General features: G+C 41.8%; 4 protein-coding genes and 3 non-coding genes across 13 annotated transcripts in view; 2 read left to right on the top strand and 5 right to left on the bottom strand.

The window, feature by feature from the left end:
• The window catches only part of NEK4 (NIMA related kinase 4), a 51,692-nt gene extending 47,223 nt beyond the window's left edge, over positions 1-4,469 (top strand). Inside the window, exon 15 of one of the 3 annotated variants that reach the window (XM_047096352.1) lies at positions 4,139-4,469. In XM_047096352.1, the coding sequence (XP_046952308.1) occupies positions 4,139-4,324 (186 nt within the window). In that variant the 3' untranslated portion in view covers positions 4,325-4,469. Of the gene's footprint in view, positions 1-17; positions 1,377-4,138 lie in introns of those variants that run through there. The other 2 variants (XM_047096350.1, XM_047096351.1) reach the window with 2 other exon arrangements.
• Positions 4,055-5,950, bottom strand: SPCS1 (signal peptidase complex subunit 1). Its single transcript, XM_047096359.1, has 4 exons — positions 5,542-5,950; positions 5,167-5,226; positions 4,978-5,064; positions 4,055-4,468 (listed from the first exon to the last, which is right to left on the bottom strand). Exons 1-4 carry the CDS (start codon positions 5,755-5,757, stop codon positions 4,343-4,345), a joined length of 489 nt encoding a protein of 162 aa, XP_046952315.1. The 5' UTR covers positions 5,758-5,950; the 3' UTR covers positions 4,055-4,342.
• Positions 5,951-6,133: 183 nt separating this feature from the next.
• On the top strand, positions 6,134-17,992 carry GLT8D1 (glycosyltransferase 8 domain containing 1). Of its 3 annotated transcripts, none has more exons than XM_047096357.1 (10): positions 6,134-6,240; positions 10,815-10,868; positions 10,954-11,052; positions 12,910-13,123; positions 15,354-15,471; positions 15,963-16,047; positions 16,236-16,348; positions 16,904-17,070; positions 17,191-17,303; positions 17,472-17,992. In XM_047096357.1, exons 2-10 carry the CDS (start codon positions 10,853-10,855, stop codon positions 17,660-17,662), a joined length of 1,116 nt encoding a protein of 371 aa, XP_046952313.1. In that variant the 5' UTR covers positions 6,134-6,240; positions 10,815-10,852; the 3' UTR covers positions 17,663-17,992. The 3 variants fall into 3 exon arrangements, with proteins under 3 accessions (XP_046952313.1, XP_046952314.1, XP_046952312.1); XM_047096358.1 differs by lacking the exon at positions 6,134-6,240 and adding an exon at positions 7,525-7,589; XM_047096356.1 differs by lacking the exon at positions 6,134-6,240 and having other exon boundaries at positions 10,056-10,868.
• Positions 11,496-24,857, bottom strand: GNL3 (G protein nucleolar 3). Of its 3 annotated transcripts, none has more exons than XM_047096355.1 (15): positions 24,723-24,857; positions 24,036-24,094; positions 23,564-23,701; positions 23,334-23,447; positions 23,027-23,110; positions 21,913-22,045; positions 21,061-21,173; positions 20,679-20,802; positions 20,178-20,265; positions 19,554-19,728; positions 19,272-19,414; positions 19,053-19,189; positions 18,786-18,967; positions 18,441-18,504; positions 11,496-13,298 (listed from the first exon to the last, which is right to left on the bottom strand). In XM_047096355.1, exons 1-15 carry the CDS (start codon positions 24,733-24,735, stop codon positions 13,285-13,287), a joined length of 1,581 nt encoding a protein of 526 aa, XP_046952311.1. In that variant the 5' UTR covers positions 24,736-24,857; the 3' UTR covers positions 11,496-13,284. The 3 variants fall into 3 exon arrangements, with proteins under 3 accessions (XP_046952311.1, XP_046952310.1, XP_046952309.1); XM_047096354.1 differs by lacking the exon at positions 11,496-13,298 and adding an exon at positions 18,094-18,359; XM_047096353.1 differs by lacking the exon at positions 11,496-13,298 and having other exon boundaries at positions 18,094-18,504.
• On the bottom strand, positions 19,787-19,865 carry LOC124525255 (small nucleolar RNA SNORD69). The gene has a single exon (XR_006965462.1). It is a non-coding gene; the product is annotated as a small nucleolar RNA SNORD69 (small nucleolar RNA).
• LOC124525263 (small nucleolar RNA SNORD19B) lies at positions 20,912-20,993 on the bottom strand. Its single transcript, XR_006965470.1, has one exon. It is a non-coding gene; the product is annotated as a small nucleolar RNA SNORD19B (small nucleolar RNA).
• LOC124525254 (small nucleolar RNA SNORD19) lies at positions 21,797-21,873 on the bottom strand. The gene has a single exon (XR_006965461.1). It is a non-coding gene; the product is annotated as a small nucleolar RNA SNORD19 (small nucleolar RNA).
• Positions 24,858-24,992: the final 135 nt, after the last annotated feature.

Here is a 24,992-nt window from a genome sequence, read left to right as displayed (position 1 = left end):
TTTTGTTTCTCCACTAGGTACGTTTGCAGGAGCACATGGGTGAAAAATACACAACTTACAGTGTGAAAGCTCGCCAGCTGAAATTTTTTGAAGAAAATGTGAATTTTTGATAATTTATTCTAATCTGCCAGAACTAAAGACCTATTTTCAAAGGTTTTTGGCTTAAACAGAAACAAACCCATAATAATGGCTGGAGGCCATTCAACATCCTTATATCTTTTTTTTTAGCTGGGGAAAAAATGGGATGGAACAGAGTAAAATGAAGCAATGTCACAAAACAAAGGAAAAAAATCTGTGGCTAATCTTACTCTTGATGAGGAAAATCTGTTATAAGACTTTTGTTTGGTTACTGTTTACTGAGCCTTAAACCACCAACTTTATATTTAGAATTTTATTTTTCTAAGGTACTAGTTTGATACGTAAGGGCCATAAAATATTGGATTGGAAGTTTTACATTGCACTATAGTGATAAAAGTAATAGGATAAATAAGTGACATAATATGTCTAGTGATGCGAGTTGTCATTGTTAATAACCTTAGGTAGTAGTTGAAAAATTATTTTTTTAAGAAAATCAATTCATGATTCTGGGAGTAGATATAAAGAATATGTAGTATCTAGTAATTGAGCAGTTCCTTTTTTATATATTGATGGATGTTTAATAAACCTTTTATTTTCATTTAATATGAACCTCATTTAGGATATGCAAGAATTGAAACTAAGAAATGATTTGGCTTTGTAAATCCATGTTTCTGCTGGCTTTTTTTAGAGTAACTTTTCATCAGTGAAAACATTTCTAAAACACGAATTCCTTTTCCAGTTAAGCAATTTGTAAGTGAAGTCCAGCTCCTTTTAGTTATGTTGGACATACTTACCTCCTGAAGTTTGTCTTTTTGTCTGTCAAATTATTGGTTGTCTTCCCATGTTGTAAATGTATGACTGTATATCACATATTTTATTAGTTGTTTAATGAGGAGTAATTCCCATGTGGGAAATAAGTTGTTTTTATAAAATAAAAATCTTAATTAGTAAATTTTCACTTTTGTATTCAAGGGACTTTAAAAATGAATGCTGTTCCGGAAACGTTTTCACTTTTTATAATATAAAGTGTTATCTTACCTTCTTTGAAAATTACACACACATAAAATACTCTAATGAAATGTTCCCTTTCTAGCCACTTAACAGATTTTTAGTTTTTACTCTGTGTCAGGTGCTCTGGCAGGAGCTGGGGATATGGTGGTGAGGACAACACTTACTCCCTGTCCTTAAGGTGCTCATAGCCTGGTTTCTGAGATCTCTTATTTTCACTTTGAAGGGTTTGTTAGAACTCAACAGTAAAACCATCTCATCCCAGTCCCAGTCTGAGGCAAATCCTTGGCAAACTGTGGGTGGGTCTTTCTGAACTATTCACTGTTTCTTGCATGTTTTATGAATACATCTTTCTGGAGAGACATCAGTTTTAGTTAAGTTTTCTAATTTGTATAATGTACATATTTTCTTAGAATTAAAAAATTCTCCCCCATATGTTATTATTCCCATTCTGTATAGTTTTGTCTAAACATTCATTTTGGTTTTCATCCCAGTATCTTTTGGTTACTCTATGGTTTTTGAGTGCTTAATCATTTTTTATCTTTCTTAAATATAAAACACCTTTAACAGTATGAATTTTCTTCTCATTATACCTTTGACCATATTTCAGACTTTGATATACTTTTGGCAGTTTGTAAATAGCCAGTAATTGTTTTCTCCTTAAGAAATATTCCTTAATTTCCATATACATATTTTCTCATTACCCCCAAAAAGCAGTCCTATGAAAACTTTGGTAAGCTGAAATGGTGAAAAACAGAGTATCTCCCACTCTCTGAAAGTTCTTCACACTTAAGACCTACAGTAGTACCTGTTTTTGCTGAAAGAAATCTGAAGAGGATTTTTGCTTTTATGAAAAAAGCCATTGCTGTAGTAACGTAAGACTTTCAGAAAAGTAAAGTGGCGTGAAACGAGCTTTTGAAAAGTAGGGGATACATGTATTTAGAAAGCCAAAAAAATTCGGGGCACCTGGGTGTCTCAGTCGGTTAAGTGTCCGACTCATGATCTCAGTCAGTAGTGAGACCGAACCCCACATCGGGCTCTGCACGGAGCGTGGAGCCTGCTTACGATTCTCTCCTTCCCTCTCCTGCTGCCCCTTCCCTGCTGGTGCTCACTCACGTGCTGTCTGGGGGGGCGGGAGTCATTGCAGTGTGGTTACTGAATATGACCTGCGTTAACTTTTACTTCTTGGGATTGTTCTTCCTTGTGGCTCAGTAGATGAGCCAGTAGAGGAAACAGTCCAATGGGCATTTAGTAAAGATTGTTATGCACAAACACAATCACTTGCCTTTCTCTATTATTCAAACCTGTAGAAGTCCTGATCAGTAGTTTTGTGATGATGGAAATGTTCTGTATCTGTATTCTGTGACAAGGGAGCCACTGGTCATATATGGCTTTTGAGCTCTTGAAATGTAGCTAGTTTGAAGGACTCCATTTTTAATTTTAGTTTTAATTAAACTTAAGTAGACCAGGTGACTAATGGCAATGCACCTCTGAATCATTCATTAACTATTTACTGAGCACCTACAATGTCTCCCCAACTCTTAGAAGTACTGGGCAAACAGCAGTGAGCAAACAAGATCCCTGTTCCCTCCCATGGAGCTTACATTCTGTGGAGGGGGGGTGGCAACAATGAAAAATATGTAATGTGAGATATATCAGTGCATAGAGGATGGGGCATACCACTTTATTTTGACAGGGCAGTAGGAGATGTTTCTTTATAGTCCCATCCGAGTAGAGACTTGAATGAAAGTGAAGAACAAGTCCTGTGTATCTGAGGGGAAATGTTCCAAGTACAGAGAACAAGTGCAAAAGTCTTCCCTTTCAATATATGCCCACTTATCGACCAAAATCTGAAAGGTAGTATTGGTCTCCTACCCAGTGGTAGCGTTGCCAAACTCTTACGTATGTAAAATTCTTTCTTTATACATTTCATGTCTTATTTAATGTCTAATGATTCAGAACAGCACATTTTGGCAGCTCCAGATGTCTCCCCTTGCCGCATTTCTGATGTTGTTAAGTATGACTTTCTAATTACCTCTCCTTTCTGCTTGCATCCACCTAAGATATCCTTTTCCCTGTTTTCAACCTTTGGGTGTCATCTGGAAAATAGGAGGTAACTTCATTTTTTTTAAGTTTATTTATTTTGAGATGGAGAGAGCCTATGCATGCGGGAGGGGCAGAGAATCCCAAGCAGGCTCCATGCTGTCAGCACGGAGCCAGCCCAACTTGGGGCTCAAACCCATGAACTGTGAGATCATGAGCTGAGCTGAAACCAAGAGTCGTTCACCCAGGCACCCCAAGGTAACTTGATTTTTAACACTATTTGGGAGCTCCTAACTTTTAAATCACATTAATTACTCTTATTTATATGCTTAGTCTTATTTATGTGATCTTAATTTTCTCTTTTTTTTTTCTTTAAGCTTTCCTGACTTGTTTATTAAGGTCATTGTTCTCATTTTTTAAACATGTATTTTATCAAGTCCTGTATCCTGGTACTGAGAAATAGAATATTACCTACAATAACTCTCCCACTTCCATTCTGTACACAAAACCTTTAGAATATTTTTCTGTTCAGTCCTCTGTTAAATTTAAAAAGAATTTAGTTTTTATAGGTTTCCACTTTGCTCCACCTCAAGTAAAGGATGGATTGAAATTTTTCTGCTTAACAACACCCTTATTTTAGTGGTACCAAACTATGACCATCCCACAAATTTACACTAAATTTTTTCATAGGCACTTACTGTTGTCAAGAAAGACATGTATTAGGAACTTACAGCTACAGAAAATAGAAATGGTGCTCAGTGATGTTTTCAGAACCACAAACTTCTAACTCTGGCATTTACTGGTAGGTTCACTTGCACAACAATGGACAAAAGACTCTTTAGACATAGACTGGTGTTGAGTTTTAACTGAAAACCTTAAAACGATTTAACCACTCATAATGAATTATAAAACTCTGACAGTCAAATTGTACTTTTATGAGGCATTTATTCATTATTTTTGTAGACCTGAAAGAAACTTTGCATACTTGTGTTTTCTGCTCTCATTTCAGATAAAGATTATGAAGAGAAGGTCTAAAATAATTATAAGTCAAAAGCCAACGGAGTTAGAAATGAAATATAAAGACAACAAAATGTATACACAGCTGTGGAGGAGCAGCGATGGGTTTCAACTCATGTTTTGGATACGAAAACAATTTAGCTCATCTCATACAAAACGAAAGCAGGTGCAACAGTAAAGCTGAATCATGAAAACCCTAATTATTTTTAGCATGCCTCTTAACTTTTCTTTCCCCTGGTTTCTTGTCTTCGGAGCCTGAATCTTGAACAGGTAACCACTTGAGGGGATGCCGGCGATAAATGGGCCATGGAGGAAGTGTCAACTGAGCCAGAACAGAGGAAATCCGTCAATATAAAACATCAAAAGTTTAAAAGAGCATTACGTGTAATATTCCCAAATAAGTCCTCTATGCTTCTAGAGGTAAAAAAACAACAGCAAAACTGACATTCCAGTGAAAACTCATCCACCCAGATAAGATATTTAAGAATTGCAAACAAGCCTCACCATTTACACATAAGGCTTTAGGAGCTAAAAAGTGAGGAGAGCGCATTGTGAAGACCCTAAGAAATTCCTGCTAGTTTTGACCTTAAGATTACTGCTTGGAGCAGCTGCTGTTAAGAAATGAACTGTATCCTTTTATGCAGCTTACTTTATCTGCCACTTATTTGGTATTCTACTTTTCCAATGATAGATAGCAAGGTGAAACACTGATGGCAAAAAGAGGAGGTTTTGAAAAGCTGGTGCTGGTTCTCACTACCAGCTCCAACCAAACCAACCCAATTTAGAAAACTTAACTTGCCACTAACATCCAAATACCCACAATCTTCTTACCAAACACGAAAAAGCAAATCCGGCCATAACTATGTACACAGTCCACCCGAACTGTTCAGCCACGTACCCGTAGATAAATCCAACTATCTGGAGACAAACGAAGTACATTAAATACAATCAAACTGGTTGGGGGGGGGGGGTTGGGGGAGGGGGAGAAGAAAAAGAATACTATGCAAAAACAATACTTACTGCAGAAAAAAGAATAATTCCCTGAAACATCTGTTCAGCTAGCTTCTGCCCCTTGTAATCCTAGAAGCGAAGGAGAGCAAAGCAGGAATTGGTTCCACCACCGAAGAGGTGGTTCCTGCCCTGGCCTCACAGCTTTGGCACCGGGCAACCTCGGCATCAGGGGCCTCCCCAAGGACCGGACAAGAAATGAAATTCTAGGTTTTCCGGAGACCTGAAGCATCCTAACGGCGCAGGGGCAGGGGGCTCCTCGCGGGCGAAGAGAGATGGGGACCCGGGAAGCACAATTCAGGGAAGAGACAAGGGCCGCCGGAGCTGCCAGCTCCAGAGAAGCGTGAGGGGTGGGGGTGGGGGTGGGTCTTGGGGTCGAGCCCTCACCATTTGCGTGGGCAGCGAGCTCAGATGCTCCAGCATGACTAGCTGAGAAAGCTGGCGGCAGAGCGAAGGCAGGTGCGACTCAGGGATCGTAGGCGCCGGGGTCGGGTTCCAAGTGCAGGACCGCGGGCCCGCAGAGCCGGGCAATAAGAGGGCCGCGGCCCCGGAAGCGGATGTCTCCCACAGACCCGAACGGCCCGAGGCTCCGCCCTGCACCATCGCTAGGCGACCTGCGCTTTCGGAGCCGGCTGTAGCTCGGCGCACTGCCCGCGAGGGCTGAGGTGGCGACGGTGGCGGTCGAGCAGAGGCATCGCGCGTCCGGGAGGGGTTAGCCGTCAGTAGTGTAATGGCGGGAGCCGCGGCCCCGGCCCTCCAAACTGTCCTCCTCAGCGCCCCCGCGGCCTAACGGCCGCCAGCGCGCGCCGTCTCCATGGCGACCGGCTTTTCTCTGCGAGGACCCGGGCGGTGGGGCTGCCCGGCGCGCCTGTTCGGCGCCACGATTCCGCGGTCGGAGCGGCGGGCGGGTTTCAGGTGTCGGGGCTGCGCCGCGGCCGCGGAGCTAGCAGGCGGGCGGGCTTGGTCCGGAGTGCAGGGGAGGTGGGCGGCCCGGCGGTGGACTGGGCCCCCGGGCCTGCCGCGCGGGCGCTGAGCTGGCGGGGCGGGCCGGGGCCCGGACGGTGGCTCCTCCTCCTCTGGCTGCAGGTAAGGGCGGCCGCGGGGAGCGTCCGAGATGAGCTGCTTACCCCGGGCCTAACCGGGGGTCTCTGGGCATGGGGGGTGGGGAGGTCCTACGGAGCGTCACACCGCCCTTAGCACCCTTAAGCGTAAGGGGGCCGTATTGACCCCTAGAACTTAGAGGGCAGTACCCCAGGCCACATCGCCCAATAGAAAGGGCATCCTCTCAAAGAGGGGATTCCCCCCCCCCCCTCCGCCGTCCCTTGCACCGAAATGGAGAGATGGCCTCCATTCGGAGAGTCTCCCAGGTTGGCCGTCCAACACGCTCGCCGACTGCACCGGCCCCTCCCTATAGGGTCAAGGGTTCGCTTTGCCTCTCTTTCAAAGCTGGTGTCTTATCTCAAAAACTTAGGCCCTCCCTTGTTACCCCCTGAGCGAGATGGGGTGCCCAAGCTTGGGAGAGAAACCTCCCAGGGAAACCTGGGCCTGTGAATCCTAGGTGGCTCTCTGGCCTCTATGCTGTGTTGCGTGTCAGGGTCACAGACAGTGGGATGCTCAGCTTTCCCGGGGCAGGCTGCCGCCCACATTCATACATTCAGCACATTTCGCCGTACCTTTTTCTCTGCCTCGCAGTGGGCCTAGGATACGGCTGTGACCAACCTCAGGTCCTTACCTTCCTAGAGCCCAGAGTGTGTCAAGGGAGACAATGGTGTAACCCTAGAAATAAATGACCCAGCTTTATTCTTGGATAGGGAGGGCCAGGAGATGTGGGAGCTCAGGGCAGCTGCATCTTGAAGGGGGCAGGGGGGAGGGGAGGAGAGGCTCCCTCGAGTCCTGAAAGCCAAGTAGGAGTTAGCCAGATGAAGAGGTAGGAGAAAGTGGATGTATATCTTTAGTGCTTTTCCACTTTTCAGCCTGGCAGAGACTTAATAGACTTTCTGTTGTATGTAGAAATTGACATATCCCTCTGTTACACCCTCCCCCTTCCTTTTTAAAAATTTTATTTATTTAGGAAATCTCTACACCCAAAATGGGGCTCAGACTGACAGCCTGGTGTCAAGAGTCGCTTGCTCCTGCAACTGAGCCAACCAGGCACCCCTGTTTTACTCCTTTTTAAATGCACTTTACAGCGTGTCAGTTGCTATAAAGGCATTACGGTATTTGAGCTATGAAGATATGAAAAAAGGAAATTGCTTGTGAGGTTCCATTTGAGAGAGATCTCTGCTGGAATCCATGTCGTTCCTTATGTTGAAATGTGTTTTCATGACCATTATCAAAGATTGTGTTCCCTTTCTGAGCTGAGAACCACCAATGCTCCTATTTACAAGATCATTCAACAAATATCACCTGCCCACTACCAGTGGAGGTTTTTGATGGTGAGGATACATCAGTAAACACTTTGTTTCATTGGGGTCTCTGTTCTCATTAGGGCTCACATTCTAGGCCCAGAAGACAGATATAAAGAAACAAAGAAATGAAGGGCACCTGGGTAGCTCAGTTGGTTAAGTGTGCGACTTGGGCTCTGGTCATGATCTCACCATTCCTGAGTTCGAGCCCCTGTATTGGGCTCTGTGCTGACAGCTCAGAGCCTGTACCCTGCTTCAGATTCTGTGTCTCCCTCCCTCTCTGCCCCTCCCCTGCTCATGCTCTATCTCTCAAAAATAAACATTAAAAAAATAATAAATGAGAGGATTTCATAATTGAGGAGGGGATGTGGAGAACTTTCCTGATGGCCTCTGAGGGGATGGATAACAGGATAGAAAGATGACCTTGGCCTGAGATACAGTTGTGAGATTGAGTTCCGTATTGGGCTCCTCGCTGGATGTGGAGTTTGCTTGGGATTTTCTCTCTCTTTCTGCCCCTCCCTCTCTCTCTTTCTCTCTCTCAAAATAAACAAACATTTTAAAAAATGACCTTGGGCTTTGGTGACCTCAACAAGATGAGTTTGAATGGAACAGGGACAAAAGTCTGGCCTGGAGGAGGCTAAAAGAAGAGGATGAGGAAGTAGAGCTAGAGGTAAAATTTTTTCAAGCATTTAGAGTGAGGGGAGAAGAAAAATGGGTCCGTGGATCAACTGGGTGAGGGGAGTGGTGTCTTTTTTTTTTTTTTTTAATTAATTAACTGGAAAGATACAAGAGCATGATAATATGCTGATGGGTGTGATCCAGCAGAGAGTGAGTTTGCTGATGTTGCGCCAAGGAAACAAGTAGAGATTAGCTTACAGAGCGTAAGTGGAATGACCTTTCTTGGGACTACATATTAACAAGAAGGAGAGCAGAAAAGGTGGGTACATCTGCCGAGAATGGGTGCTAATGCTGGTAACTAGCAAGTTAAAAAAAAATGGTATTCTTTCTCCCTAAGGTTTCTTCAGCCATATTTTTTGGATACGCCTGTCCTGGTTGTGTGTGTGTGTTTTGTGAGTGATTTGGGAATGTGAAGGTTTTATAATTTCTAAACAAAATATTAACTTCCCTAGTGAAAAATTGAATATTGCTGATCAAATTGTTCTTAGCTGTGTACTGTTACAAAAACATAGCCACTATTACACATCCAGGGTCTACATGAGGTTTTGAGAATTCTTTCTAACCACATCAGTGAGTTTCATTACAAGGAGTAGCAATAGGAAAGAAAATATGGATCAGACATACTGCATAATAATTGGCATTTTGCAGAGAGATAACTGTGGAAGTTTTAGAAGCAAATGGTTTCTGCCATGGTAGTTTATTTAAGTACATCAAGTACCTGTCAGGATTGTGATTTTCTTGTGTCTAGCTAATTACCTCTCAATCCACATACTCTCTGTAAGTAACTTACTGGACGTTGTTGAGCTAAAACACTGTCCCTTGTATCATTAAGTTAAATGAGATTTATTCGAGTGAGATAGTTCTCTTTATTTGTGGTGGAAATTGGCTCCAAGCAAGCAGATGTTAGAGTTTTGTCTGCGGGGCTCCTGGTCAACCAGTTTCTGTAGGTAAGGCTCAGCCCACCATGTGAAAAGCACACTGTATATAATGACGTGCATTCTTTAGAGAAGTTCACTGGTATAATGTACTTTATATATACTGCTCTAGAAAGAAATGGGAGAGAGGGAGAGAGTGTGTGTGTATGTATTTTAGATTGTTCTTTGGGAGTCTGAATTATTTTCTCCCCAGTTTGTAGTCTAATCTGTGATTCTCAGTTCTTAAAACAACCCTTCAATAGATTTCTTTTTTTTCCTCTTTTTTTCAAAGGTCTTGAGAAATCAAGTGCCTGATAGGCACACACTTAAGATGAAATTAATTCAAACTTACTTTTATTTAATTATTTAAATTTTTTGTATTAAAAAAAATTTTTTTTAATGTTTATTCATTTTTGAGAGACAGAGTGCAAGTGGAGGAGGGGCAGAGAGAGAGGGAGACACAGAATCCAAAGCAGGATCCAGGCTCTGAGCTGTCAGCACAGAGCCCGACATGGGGCTTGAACCCCCATGAGCTGTAAGATCATGACCTGAGCTGAAGTCAGATGCTTAACCAATTGAGCCACCCAGGCACCACTACTTTGATGTAGAAATATGCTATAATTCAGGGTGCGTTGTGAAGTTAGTAGCCTTATGTAAATGTTAGATGCTTCCAAGGGGGAAGATGAAGTAGAAAATGGTAAATGTCTCAAAGGTAGGATTATAATACCCTGGTTGCATAAACCTGTTTTTATAAGGAAATGTTACCCAGAGATTGTTGTAGAAATCTCATCATTTAATTTTGTTCCACACACAATCTCATTTTCATTGAATGATCATTATTATTATTTTACAGTTTTCTTTTTTATTTATTTTTTAAGTAATCTTTACACTCATTGCAGGGCTTTAACTCACAACCCCATGCTCTTCTGACAGAGCCAGCCAGGCTTTTAATCTTTTTTTAAGTGAAGGCATCAGATGAGCTGAGGAGCACAAGCCACAGGCAGAGTGACAGTATTGGACACCACTTTAGGAAGAGATGAGTAGTTAACCAACAGAAATGAAACCCTGGAAAGAAGCTCATTTTTCTTTTAGGGGATTTTTAATTTTTGAGAACAGCAGTCTCAAATTTTGACGGCAAAATTGGGTTTTGTGCATTTTTGTAATTATGTTTCTTTAAATGAATTTCTCTTTAAATGAAATTTTGTTTTAAATGAAGTTGGAAAATTTTTTCTCTTTAATTCCAGTTAAAGCTGAATGGGATACAACTCAGAACAGGGACGTTTTGTGCCAGTGAGGCCGACCTCAGGCTATAGACAACAGAGTCCATGTCTAATTTAACTAGAAATTTCACCTGGAGAACATTTCCATAGTGGTTAGACCTCAAGTAGTCCTCTTGGTAGAATTTATTTTGCTTTTCATCTGGTGACATTTAACATACAAGGCTATCTATTTCTCCCAGGTTATTTGCAAGTATTTTATTATCATGACAACTATATAAAATTCAGATCCCAAATTGGGTTCTTGGAGACTATTAATTCAGAATGAACTTCTGGCAGAAAATACTTGTATGCATTTCTTGTTTCTACCTAAATAAAATGCTGAGGGATTTCGATGGCCATTCTCATGTACCTGCTGACTTTGGGGGCTTGTTTTTGTTTTGTAGGGTTAAAAACTAATATTTATATAAGACAGAAGAGAAAGATGTCATTCCGTAAAGGTATGCTCTTTCTACAAATTTTCTTGTTTTTATAGCTGCTCAAAAGGTAAAGAGATGTAATGCAGGCTTTTCCTCTTTGTTTCAGTAAACATCATCGTCCTGGTCCTGGTTGTTGTTCTCTTCCTACTGGTTTTGCACCATAACTTTCTCGGCCTGAGCAGTTTGCTAAGGAATGAGGTTTCAGGTATGGGAACCCTTACTAATGTTTTGGCATTTGTTGAGGACCCAGGGTTCCCTGTGTCCCACATCCTAAAAGTTATAACACTAGGCTAAAGGAAGATAAAGTTTTCTTCTTGTCCTTACAAAAGCTGCTAGGAAAAGGTAGTGGTGCTCCTTGTGTTCTTATAGCCCCACCCCCACCTCCCTGTTGTGGAGATTTGCTAAGGGTTTGATCTTACCGCAGACCCCTTTTCACCAAAGCAGAGGCCTTAGGGGAACTGTCTGCTCCTTGCAGCAGGGGAGGGCTTCAGAAGGTGGGGACAGGTATGTGAAGCTTCTACTTGATGCCTGCCCTGTTTACTGGTGTCATTGGGCTCCTTTCCTTCATCTGTTCTTTCCTTTAACGTGTGGAACAGTAGTACTGGGACCATAGTAGTAAAACAAAACCAGAAAGCCTTATTAACTGATGTAAAAAATCACTTTATTGCATAATTCCATTGCTCTACTGCAATATTGGGAGGTTTCAGGATGTTTGTCAAAAATCATTTTGCGGTTGCTACCCACCCTAGTTGACCAGAACAAGAAAAGATGAATAGTTTTTGCCTGACCTTCACAGAGTGCTCTGAAATAACAGTATGTATTTACATATGTACATACAACATACATTAAGCAAGTAAGTATGATATGTATAATGTATGCATAATGTATGCTCTTGGTGGGAACATTTAGAAAAAGGAAAACAGCATTCAGGCTCCACGAGAATACTTTGTTCACTGCTTTATCTCCTATGTAGTTGGATGATGGCTAGTACACAGGAGGTGCTCAATAAATTTTCATTGAAAATTATTTCATTGCCTAGATACAGCTATTACTAAAATTTTGGCTTAGTACCTTCCTGCCTTTTTTTTTCTGTGTATGTATTTTTTCTGTCATGAGATTATGTAATATATAAACTGCAATGACCTGTTTTTCCATGTGATTATATCTGAAGCAAGTCACCGTGATGGTAGATATTCTTCATATATAATTTTAATGCCACATAGTTTGTTTTTCACAGGAAAAATAGTCTTGGAACAATGTGACTCAGCCTTTTTTTGATGGCATCCCCACAATAAGAAACATGTTATAGATAGCACCCAAATATACATGTGTATTTGCTTATTGTCCATCTACCCTTCGTGGTGGTAGAGATTTGTGTTTTACTTATGGCTATGACCCCAATGCCTAGCACATATTAGATGCTCAGTGTCCAATGAATGTAAATGAATGAATATATATTGTAAAGGGCAAAAAGGAACGTTTACAAAACAGTACTTAGAATTGCTGTGTGTGGTGTGTGGTCTGATACTTTTCTGATTTGGTGCTCTGTTCCAATTCAGGAATTGCTTTTCTACTCAAATTCTGATTGTGACCCACTAAATTGATTTCATGCCTATTTATGGGACATAGTTCATGGTTTGAAAAAAAATGGTTTAGTCGGTTTCTAGGTTTTCACAATTATAAACACACTTGTGACTTTGGATTACCTCTCAGATTTGTACTTAAGAGAGGCAAGGGGAATTACTGGGTCAGAGATCATGTACCTGTTTAAGGTTCTTGATACAAATTGCTAAAAAGACATTCTGGAAAGATTCTATTGTATTCCCACCAGTAATGTATCAGAATTCAGTCCATCAATATTTTTTTTAATGTTTCTACTTTTCCAAAAGCCTTGTCACACATAGGAAAACACAGAGTTTCTGGGCTATATGCCTCATGTTGTAATGGGGGGAGAATGAAGTAAGTATAATCCTCACCTTACCTCTTATCATGTCTTGGGCTCTAGATCAAGAGCTTATGAGGTTTTGTATCACAATACTTTCCTTGTGTGTGTTCTTTGCAGATTCAGGAATTGTGGGGTTTCAGCCCATAGACTTTGTCCCAAATGTTCCCCGACAAGCTGTAGACGGGAGACAAGAGGAGATTCCTGTGGTCATCGCTGCATCTGAAGATAGGCTCGGGGGGGCCATTGCAGCCATAAACAGCATTCAGCACAACACTCGCTCCAATGTGATGTTTTACATTGTTACGCTCAATGGTACAGCAGACCATCTCCGGTGAGCTCTGCTTGCCTGATGATTCTGCTTCTAGAGGATGCTCTAGAACAGGCCAGCTGCCAATCCAGGAATGTTTTTTTCCATATGTGTATACTTCTTCTATACAGTTGAGATCATACCACATAAAAACTGCACATGAGAGGTTTTTCCATGTGATTGTATCATAAACACATCCCTGTGGTAGGAGAAAGAATATAAGGAATTTGTACCAAGATGTAAATTAATTTAGTCATACACACATTATTAAATCAAGGGTTTTCTTTAGTAATAATTTCTCAGTGAAGGAAGCAATATGTTGATTTACATTCTGTTACAAGTTCTCAGACACACCCTGAGTAGTTAGTTCTAGAGTGGGATGGTTCGGGGGAACGATGGCAAGGTGGTGTGGTGAAGTGAGCATATATATAGACGAGAATCCGGATCCTGGCCCAGTGATTGGGGAGAATTACTTAACCCCTGGGAGCCCATTTCCTCATCTCTAAGTATGGGGTGAAAATGTCCAACTTAGAGGATTATTGTGTTCAAAATGAGAATATATAAAAAAACATTAAGAACATAATAGTCAGTAAACGTTCCTTACTGTAATTGTGATTAATCAAAGAATCCTAATCTGATAAAGTCATCCAGATCTTGAAAATGCTCTGAATTCAGATTTATGATATTCAAAGAAACATCTTATTTAATAGGCTAACAGTTGTCACTGTTCTAAAACATTTCTGTCCTTGTGACTTTCTCCATGGTTCCTGTTTAGTTTGTGAAAGTTGTTATTTTTCCTATATTTTAAGGACTCCAAGGGGCGCTTGGGTGGCTCAGTTTGTTGAGCGTCTGACTTTGGCTCAGGTCACAATCGCGTGGCTCGTGGGTTCAAGCCCTGCCTCTGGCTCTGTGCTAACAGCTCAGAGCCTGGAGCCTGCTTTAGATTTTGGGTCTCCCTCTCTCTCTCTGCCCCTCCCTTGCTCATGCTCTGTCTCTCTCGGTCTCAAAAATAAACTTTAAAAAAGGAAATAAAAACTCCAAAACCATCTAAAATAATGTAGAAATACCACACTAACAGAGACTACAGGAAAAATATGCAGTCATTTACAGAACACAGACTTTCTTAGAGATAGTACCTTAGACACTGGTGGAGGAATTACTTAGTCATTACAGTGAATTAAGGAGTCTAAAAGAACAGACTACCAGTTTTGTCGACAATTAGCTTTCACTGCCATCATATTTTGACTTATTTTCTTCACCACGTATTTGGAGAAACAAGAGTTGATTGGTCCGTGTGATGATGGGATGTTCTCAACTGGTTTCTCTCCAGCACTGACCCTGAATGTGAGCCTGGTGGGAGCACTCTCCATCACCACAGAATCTTGGTTCAGGCAGGGAGTTTGATGGGCATACCTTCACTTAGATGAGGAAACCAAGGCTCGTAGAAGAGGTGAAGACATCTATATGGTCCCCAGGGTTTCTCCTAAACTACATTATGCCCTGATTGGAAGACAGAGAAGGCTGTAGTTTGGGGACATAGTTACTTATTTAAAAATTTTTTGTTTATTTTTGAAAGAGCACGCGTGCACACATGTGCGGGAGGGGCAGAAAGTGAGGGAGACACAGAATCTGAAGTGGGCTCCAAGCTCTGAGCTCTTAGCACACCTAACGAACCATGATGTGAGATTGTGACCTGAGCTGAAGTTGGACACTTAACTGACTGAGCCACCCAGGAGTTCCTGGGGACATGGTTATTTAAAAATTTTTCTTTGGGGCGCCTGGGTGGCGCAGTCGGTTAAGCGTCCGACTTCAGCCAGGTCACGATCTCGCGGTCCGTGAGTTCGAGCCCCGCGTCGGGCTCTGGGCTGACAGCTCAGAGCCTGGAGCTTGTTTCCAATTCTGTGTCTCCCTCTCTCTCTGCCCCTCCCCCGTTCATGCTGTGTCTCTCTCTGTCCCAAAAATAAATAAAAAACGTTGAAAAAAAAAAAATTAAAAAAAAAAAAATTTTTCTTTAATGTTTATCTATTTTTGAGAGAGTGCAAGTAGGGGAGGGGCAGAGAGAGAGACACACACACGCAGAATCCAAAGCAGGCGCCAGGCTCCGAGCTGTGAGCACGGAGCCCAATGTGGGGCTTGAACCCATCAACCGCAAGATCATGACCTGAGCCAAAGTTGGATGCTTAACCGACTGAGCCACCCAGGCGCCCCAAGGACATGGTTATTTAAAACAAATTTGGTGCTTTATTTTCATCAGGTCCTGGCTCAGCAGCAGTACCTTGAAAAGCATCAGGTACAAAATTGTGGATTTTGACACTAAACTTTTGGAAGGGAAAGTCAAGGAGGATCCTGACCAGGGGGAATCCATAAAACCAGTGAGTTCCATACATCCTTGTTTGTACTTGGAGTTTGGTGGACTCGAACACAGGTTTGAACTGCATGGGTCCACCTATACGCAGATTTTTTTTCGATACAGTACTATAAATGTTCTTACGATTTTAACATTTTTCCCTAGCTTACGTTATTCTAATACAGCATATAGTATGTATACCAGATGTATGGACTGTTATAGGTAAGGTCAACAGTAGGCTATTAAGTTTTGGGAGAGTCAGAAGTTGTATGTGGATTTTTGTGCAGGGGGCCATTGCCCCTAAACCCCAAGTTCTTCAGGAGTCCACTGTGTTAGGAAGTGACTGGAATACTTGGGTAACTGGGTATGGTTCCCTGGGGATCAAGGTTGGGCAGTTCTGAGAGACCTTTAGCTGTCTTCTCCTGCATGGGTACTGAGAGCACTCTGGGAGTTTCTAACAAAGGCATAGTCACTGATGAATCCTGTGCCAATGGCTCTTTCTTTTTCCTTTCCCAGTTAACCTTTGCAAGGTTCTACTTGCCAATTCTGGTTCCCAGTGCAAAGAAGGCCATATATATGGATGATGATGTAATTGTGCAAGGTACCAAAGACTGTCACCATTAGTGCTGTTCTCTATCCAGAGTGTGGGTGGTAGCAATTGTTTTATTTATGGTATCTTATAAAAGGTCATCCTAAGTGGGAGGAATGGGCATCTTGAGGCAACTCAAAGTGTAAATCTTAAAAGAAAAAAAAAAAGTAAATCTAAATCTTACACCTTGTCTGTTTCAGGGGATATTCTTACCCTTTACAATACACCACTGAAGCCAGGGCATGCAGCTGCATTTTCAGAAGATTGTGACTCAGCCTCTACCAAAGTTGTCATCCGTGGAGCAGGGAACCAGGTAAAGTACTTATTCAAGATCTTACATAGACACGCCACTCTCTATACTGCAGGGTAATGGGGAGAGGCAGCAAAATCAAGGGGCCCTTTACTTTTGCTACATTTTCCATTCCCCAGTTCATCCCCAAATTCAAGGCCACTTTTCTGTGGATTGGTTCATGATTTTAACAACCTGATTCTCCTTGAACATCTGGCTTAGTATGTTTATTCTAGGTTCCTATTGTTAATTTGGAATCCAAAATGTCACTGTTTTGTTAAAAATGTTTATTGGAGAGGGGGAAGAGAGAGCATGGGCACATGTGTGCAGGAAGGGCAGGGAGAGAGAGAGAGCATCCCAAGCAGGCTCCGTATGACCTGAACCAAGATCAAGAGTTGGATGCTTAACTGACCAAGCCACCCAGGCATCCCCCAAATGTCACTTTTCATTGCTTTACAGAGCCCCTTTGCTAATAATCTGAGTAGTTTAATAAGCAGGTTTTTTTTTTTTAACTGGCTATCAGTTACGTCTATTCTGTTTGAAGCAATCAACCTACTATATATCCCATTTGTGTTTTAGTATAATTACATTGGCTATCTTGACTATAAAAAAGAAAGAATTCGTAAACTTTCCATGAAAGCCAGCACCTGCTCATTTAATCCTGGAGTTTTTGTTGCAAACTTGACAGAATGGAAAAGACAGAATATAACCAACCAGCTGGAAAAATGGATGAAACTCAATGTAGAGTAAGTATATATAGCTGACCATGCTGTAAAGATGCTTATTTCAACCTGGGTGGTCTTGTTGAAGAGGAATTTTTAAGGATTCTCCACTAACAGTTTACATTTGTCATTTGTCCCCCCAAGAGAGGGACTGTACAGCAGAACACTGGCTGGCAGCACCACAACACCACCTCTGTTGATCGTATTTTATCAACAGCACTCTACAATTGACCCCATGTGGAATGTCCGCCACCTCGGTAAGTTGAAAAAATTAACCAAAGGCCTAACTAATAAAGAATTTAAGTGTCTTTCCTCAGGGATGGGATATATCCAGTTCCCTTTAAGTTTTCTGGAGTTTGATGTAGCATTCTTATTTCTGACTAGTACTAGGTACAATCATTTGGCTCTTTTTTTCTCAATGTAAGGTTCCAGTGCTGGAAAACGATATTCACCCCAGTTTGTAAAGGCTGCCAAGTTACTTCATTGGAATGGTCACTTTAAGCCATGGGGAAGAACTGCTTCCTATTCTGATGTCTGGGAAAAATGGTATATTCCAGACCCCACAGGCAAATTCAGCCTAATCCGAAGACATATGGAGATCTCAAATACAAAATAAAACATAATTTATGCTATAAGCATTTCTCAGGAAATCCTGGAAGACAGTATGTGTGGGAATTAACAGTTGCAAGGCTTCAATGCCTATCTGCAGCAACCCATGGAAAGAGGGACATTTCAGCTGGGTAAAGAGGATGAACTACCCTGTTTAGCAGTCAGCTTCCCAGATAGGCTATAAATGTCTCCATCTGCCTTACCAAATGTTTGCTTACTGCCATACTGAAGGACTGACAGGGATGGTACGGCTAGTTCAACACTACTGCTTGGTTTTAATTTTGTAATATTAACCTGTGGTCTGATCTGTTAATAAAGTGAAACCTACATTTTTCAATAGGTGTCTGATGGTTTGCTTCCAGGTGATTAAGTATACTTCTACCCAGTTGTTAAGAAAGCGGTGCTGCTATAGAATTCAGACACTTTAGAATTGCCTCATTTTTAAAGAATGAGTGTACCATGATATATATTTACAAAATTTACACAGCTCATGGCATACAGCAACAAACTATACATCACACACAATAGAACAGCTCAGCAGTCTGCTCAAAATGTAAAAAAAAACAAAAAAACAAAAAAACCCACAAAACCCAACAAACACCTTCTAAAAAGACAAGGTTGTTACACATAGTCTGTACTGAAGTCATAAGCATCATCTTCCTCTTCAGTCATTTTATCTGAGATGTAAGATTGTGCTGACTCATCTATATTGGAGAAAAGAAAAGTTAAGGTTAAAATTCCATACCATGCCGCTTTGTTATTGGTAAATCCCTCCACCAACCCACCTGCTTGAGACTCCTCAGGCAGTGCCCACGTCTCTTCTGCCGGGACCATGGCTAAGCTCTCTTCCTGTGGGACAAAGAAACAGTGCAAGATTAGTAACCCTTGTCTGCTCAATCTAACTGCACATCTGGAAAGACTCTGAAGGTCCTTGTAACGAGACACACAAAATTAAGACTAATGATTGCAAACCTTAAATACTAAATCTTAGGTTTTTTTCTTGGTTTTTTTTTTTTTGTAGTCTATCATGAACTGTTTAATTTCTACTTTCATCCCTTTCCCATTTGTTAAACATTATTAATGATAAAAAATGCACTCAAGCTTAAGCAACTTGTGTGCAACATACTTACATCAGCTTCTTTATCAACACTTTCCTGGTCACTGTCAAGGTCGTTGTGGTCCTCCCCCTCCTCCGGCTGTTTCTCTTTCTGTCTTGGCAGTTCTTCAGGAATGTCCTTTTCTTCTATTATTCCATTTGTTAGACCTGAAGACTGGAAAAGGATGCTCCTGGCTGAACGAGGGCCCCTGATGCCTAGGGAAGGAACATAGCCCATGTAAACAGAGACCTTTTACTGCCCTGTCAGCCAATGAAGAGAGCAAACACAAGCCTTGCTTACTGTGTATGCTGTGTGCATTGTTCTTTTCCAATTCTTCCAGATTAAAGCCCTGTTTCATGTCTGTCATGATGCCCTCATTAAAATGTGGAGAAGGAGTCCAGGATGTAGGGGGATGGCAATAGTAACCTAAGGAGGCACTAGTATTAAAAACAAGATTTGTCAAAACCAGTGTTCTTCATTCCATGTGGTCCTCAAAATGCCAAGAGAAAGGAGTCTTACCCTGTCCACTCAGACCACATCAGTTTGGCTGCACCTTCTACATTTGGGCTTCCACCTTTTTGGTGCAGTCCTCTTCTCTGAGCAAGCAATGTAAAAAATTCCAGAGGATTCTTAAAGTCTGGGACAGTAAATTTCAGTACTACCTTAAAAAAAAAAAAAAAAAAAAAAAGGAAAACTGAAAATGTCATTCATCTGATACAGTGTAAAAAGCCTTGAAAAATCTCCCACTTAAATGCTTATGATGAAAGAGAAAATGGAGCTCAAGGGAAGAGGTTCTTATACCTGTCGAGCATCAGCCTGGGACAAGATGGCGCTAGCGGCCTCTACTGGTTTCACCATTTCAATACTCGCTGGACTCCTCAGAGCAAGTGTGCTGGCAGAGTTAAGCGGAGACACGATGCAGCTTGGACTGTCTATGACTGTGATCTGTTTGTCCAAGGTGACAACCTGCATGCACCTAGAACAAGAGGGATGGTAACTGATGGGAGCACTGGTTTACCTGAAGGATGAGAGACAACACGAAGCTCAGGGTTGGATTGAACAAACTCAGCACACAGTCTGTCAGATCCAGTTTATCATCATTTGCTTCGTGTTTTATCTGAAACCCTAACGGTGCTCCATCTACTTCTAAAAAGAAACACTATGTTATAGCCTATATGTTGACCTAAATGCATGCTGTTTCCTCTGCCATAAAGATTTCCCCTCCCCTCAATCTATTTGCTTGTCTTTCAAACTAGATGTGAGCTATTCCACTCGAATTCATTCTTCCCTAGACCTAGCACTAACCTAACCCTGTTCCTTTCACTGACACCTCTAAAGAAAGAATGGTCTTCCTTAAGCTATTGAAAACAAAATATTGACTCATCTATGATAAAATATTACAATTATGTAAGAACTCACTTTTACCTTGTCAGCCCCATGGATACACCAACATTACATATCCGTTCTTGTTTCAAGCTGTTGATGATGCTGCTTTTCCCCACATTTGGGAAACCTACAAATGGGAAATCCACAGAACAAAAGGCATTATGTAATTGGTAATTACCAAATTTCCACTGCCTTATTTTAGGTTTGCCTGATGTTTAGAGCAAGATCAGAGTTGGATCTGAGTGTCTTCATTTCAACACTAAGACGAATCTTAGCATCTTCATTTCTTGCACAAGAAATCAAGGGTAGGAGGATTAATTCAAATAAACTAGGGAGCTTTCAGAAGCCAACTTCCTACAGTGCACATCTGGCAAAAGACTGAAATAGGCAGCAATTAACGTTTCTTTGTGTGTATCTGAAATGGGCAAGAAGCTAATGTTTGAACAAGCCCTTTATTAAGCACCAACCCCACACAGTTAACATGGAAAAATTCTTGGCACTTAAGAGATAATACGTAAGATGTGTTGAACTGAAACTCACCAATTACTCCAACCAGAATGGCTTTGCCGTAAGTCTCCTGAAAACTTCTAAGAAGCTTCCAAAGGCCTTCTTTCCCAACACAGACTTCATTTTTGAATGGAGCTCTCTTCTTTAACTTCAAATGCTAAATAAAATTCCAAGTTAAGTTTCTTCTGATAACTCACCAGATAAAACCCAAGCAATCTGGTTCCAGAACCCAGCTATTAAAATCACACTATTATCTTTCAGATTATCTCTGGATGAAATCAGAGTTGGATCTTATGAGTTCTCATTTTTTAATCAAGATTTTGTACACTCATCATATTTCAGCCATCCGAAATCTGAAAGAACCATACTTCCCACTGAAAGAACCATACTTCCCACCACTAACAGTGAAGAGTACCTTGATTATCTTGCCCTTGTCCTTCAGATTTGTTGAGGCTCTGAATACCACTGTTGGTAATTCCTTCTTCAAATAATTTAGCCAGTTCTCCAAATTCTCCTTTGGTACCAAATCTAATAGGAATTAGGAATAAGACACATACTCCAATTTGGTAATTTTGTTGATAGGAACATGCACTATCTGATAAACTGGATTTTACTCTGGTTTGTCTCTTCAGTTTTTTCAAAAAGATTTAAGTGGAAGATGAGGAGAGGGTAAGCTCCCCACTATGTTGCCCTTATCTCAACAGATTTTGGTATCTATACCTCTGTATTTCTTCAATTCTCCTCTACTACTCACCCTTTCAGAATTAAGTCAACCTGTAGATCATTACCCTACAACTCTAGGGCTATGTTTCCAAAATTTACTCTCACATATCAGCCATGTTTACTGGCCCCAGCAGTAACTGTGGATCCCAATATTACTTTCTGCTTCCCAAGTTTCTGTTCTGGGTTTTCCTGGCCCTGATGCTCAAACCCGTACGTACCTGCACTTCACATAAATACTGTCATACTGCCATCTCTTCCTATGTGAAATATACTGCACAGTAAGCTATGTACAGAAGCTTACACTCTTGAATAAGACAAAGTGCTAACTAATGAATGTCAAAAAGAAAGTTGAAACCAACTGATCTCTTATAGAAAATACCTCCACCCCATTGCCCAGCACTGTCTTTGGCAACAAGACCATATGCACTGGCTTTACTGAGATCAGAGTTGGATCTTAACAGTCTTCAGTAAAAATCAGACTGCTCACATGTTTTCCTCATACCTCACCAGTGCATATGGAACATAAAACATCCCTTTTGCTCACCTGATTTATTTAATACAAGTACCAGCTTTTTCTGTCCACCCTGGACAATGGCCTCTTCTACCTGGGGACACCTGCAACCAAGAGGATCTCTGGCATCCAACACCTCCAGCACAACATCTGAGGCTTCAATCACCTGTCAAGGCAGAAACTATCAGAGGAGCATCCCTTATTCTGGCAACACCCTCCATACAAGTATACTGGCATTTTCCACTTTGCAACTCAAAGTTGGATCTTTTGTCTTCACTTTGGCATGAAGGATGTTCACATATTTCTCATAGGAAAGTGAAACACAAGTTTGCTTGGCAGCCTCTGGTCTCTCATCAAAGTGGAAATACCCCACTGTCTTGAACATACTACCCTCCCATAGTGAATTATGTAGTTTGATAGGCCCCTGTGGCCCTGCCAAGACTGCTGAGCAGCAGTCATGTTCTATTCACAGAGGGGAGTGAGCTTAGGAAAACGGGCATTGGGGATGGGAGTTCTGGGGAGCAGCTATGCCAAGACACTCCCTTGACCTCCTTCACTTAGGAGGTCACACAATACTTCCAACAAGAGTATTTTAGACACTTTTTCCACACTGCTTGCTATAATGTATTTTTCTCTATTAAGTTTTATTTTTGAGAGTGCAAGTGCCCACATGTTGGGGGAGGGGCAGAGAGAGAGGGAGAGAGAAAAATCCTAAGCAGGCTCCATGCTAACAGCATGGATGTGGGACTCGATCGCACAAACCATGAGATCATGACCTGAGCTGAAACAACCATGGATGCTTAACTGAATGAGTCACCTAAGCACCCCATGTTTTACTCTATTTTAAAATGTGCTATATCATCATGTTACTTTAACACAAAGTACCACTTTTGTAAATCATGCTCATAGGAAACTGTTCCTGTGCAAAAAATTTAAAACACAAGAATATTTCCTTTAGCTAAACAGAAAAGACTCTAAATAGAATAAGCCACAATAAACAAATAGGATAAGCCAACTTTCTGAAAAATTTTTCTAGCTCAAGTGAATTCCACTTCCACCTTTTCAGGGTTGGTAACAGGAAAAAAGAATGACTCTAGTCTTTTCCAACCTCATTATCATTTTTACACACTAGCCTAGACTAAAATACCTTTTTAAGTTCCTGACAATACAACTTCTTTGGATTCTGTTTGCCTGCCTTGGCTTTGTTCTTAGCTTTACGCTGCCCAAATTCCTACAAGATAAAAAAACAAAGGAAAAACACAAAATTAGCAGTTCAGTTGTAACGTCTTTCTCCACTTTCCATGGATAATTAGGAGCACTGCAATTGTTATTTCTATAGGTAAAACAGAGTGAGAATGGTCTTTTTCTGCCCAGGAGGTACAACAGCCCCTGCCCTAAGTCTGTACTTTTGCTTCTACAATAGAACTCTCATTCACAAAGACACTTGATCATACCTCGTTCACAGGTTCCAAGTTAGATGCCTTAACACCAGGGTTAGTTTCAAGTTTCCTTTTCTTTTCCTGTTCTTTCTGCCTATCAAGTTTCTGCTGCTGTTTTAGTTCTTCAAGCTGTATCCAAGTCATAAGAGAAAAGAATGAGCCAAAGCAACTTGGTATTACTTTACTTTCAAAAAATACACATACCCACACATCACTTGTTCAAAGTTTCAGCTAACATATCTTACTCGCTGTTTCCTTAGCTCAGCTTCCCGAAGAAGAGCCTCTTTAAAGGGAGCACTGTTTGGAACTCCTGGGTCTTTTCTAGGCTTTTTGCGACCCTGTTTTTTGGCCTCCTTCCTCAATTTTCGATGGTGCTCTCGAACCTATCATAATAAAAATTTTTATTAGTTTATGAAATTTACTAGCCAATCTGGCTAAAGTTAATTATGCCTGTAAAATAACCTAGAAAAGCTGTAGCAAAAAAAATGTCACCAGAAGATTCTCTGCAAGGGTTAACAGACTTTCTTATCACCAAATTACTGCACTTTCCCACAGCCATATTCCTGATGCCTAAGAACTTGTACCCATGGACAGTCTATTTAACTTCAGTTTCATGAGGTGAAATCCTATTAATCCAGACCTCCTAGTGGAGGAGAGGTGGAGCAGAAATCACGTTAGGATTATATTTAATACAGTTCTCCTAAGCACTGGACTTACCTTTTTTTGGATTTTATACCGCTTATGGCAGGTCATGCGTTTACTTGCTTTCTTTAACTCTACAAAGAAACCGGTCACAAAAGGATTAGACACAAATGATCAGTTTGTTTCGTTTTTAGTGACTGTGCTCTAGAATCATATCCCTTTTCCTATTAAGTAGTTAATTAACTCTCAAACTTAATTTAAGTATCATATGTGGCGGATAATAAACATACACCACTCTAAAATCCCAGAGAAGTAGACTCAACAGGTCCGGAGCAGAGCCCAGCTTCCTTGCTCCCACTCTTCTCATCTAGACGGGTTGCGCACAGGAGCACATGAGACCCCAAACAGCAGCCACTTCTGGTCAAACACCATGAATTACAAGTTAGAAGCAAACAGTGGGTTTCAGAGGCGGCTCCCGGACCTCACCAGGGCCAGACTGAACGTGGTCATGGAAGGGAAAACGCCGGGCCCGAAACATGGTTCAGACTCAGTTTCCTTGCCTAGTCTCCACTTTTGTCTTCGTTTCGTACAACAGAACAGGCCCACGGTTAACTTGGGGCCTTCCCGCTCTTGGTTCTACTACCAGGGACCAGCGCGACGGCCTACCCGCAGGCTCTCCCATTCCCGCAGAAGAGCGCCCTGGTGGTGCATCGGCCAACAGAGACAGAAGCCCCTCCATACCCGCTTCCCGACCCCACTCACTCGGTCGCTTCATCCTGGTAGTGGGAAAGGCAGCAGCGGCAGAAGCTACAACGCGCCTCCGACACAGCCACGTGTGAACTGCGGACAAGCGCGAGCAACACGCACTGACGCTACCGCCGTAAACAGCGCCGCCGTCCGCCCGCGTGCGCGCGCACGCAGTGTCGTGCGGAGCCGGGTTCGCTTGGCGGCCGCGGGACTGGTTTTGCGGCGGCACCGGGAGGGGTGAGGGTGGTGAGGGCGGCGGGTGCTGGAGCGACGGCAGCGGCCGCA

Source organism: Lynx rufus, unplaced genomic scaffold (genome assembly GCF_022079265.1).
Source record: "Lynx rufus isolate CCGP_SWC_20201006 ecotype Redwood Valley unplaced genomic scaffold, mLynRuf1.p SCAF_4, whole genome shotgun sequence".
NCBI lineage: Eukaryota > Metazoa > Chordata > Mammalia > Carnivora > Felidae > Lynx > Lynx rufus.
Note: the sequence above shows the minus strand (reverse complement) of the source record. Positions and strands in the feature narration are given on the sequence as shown.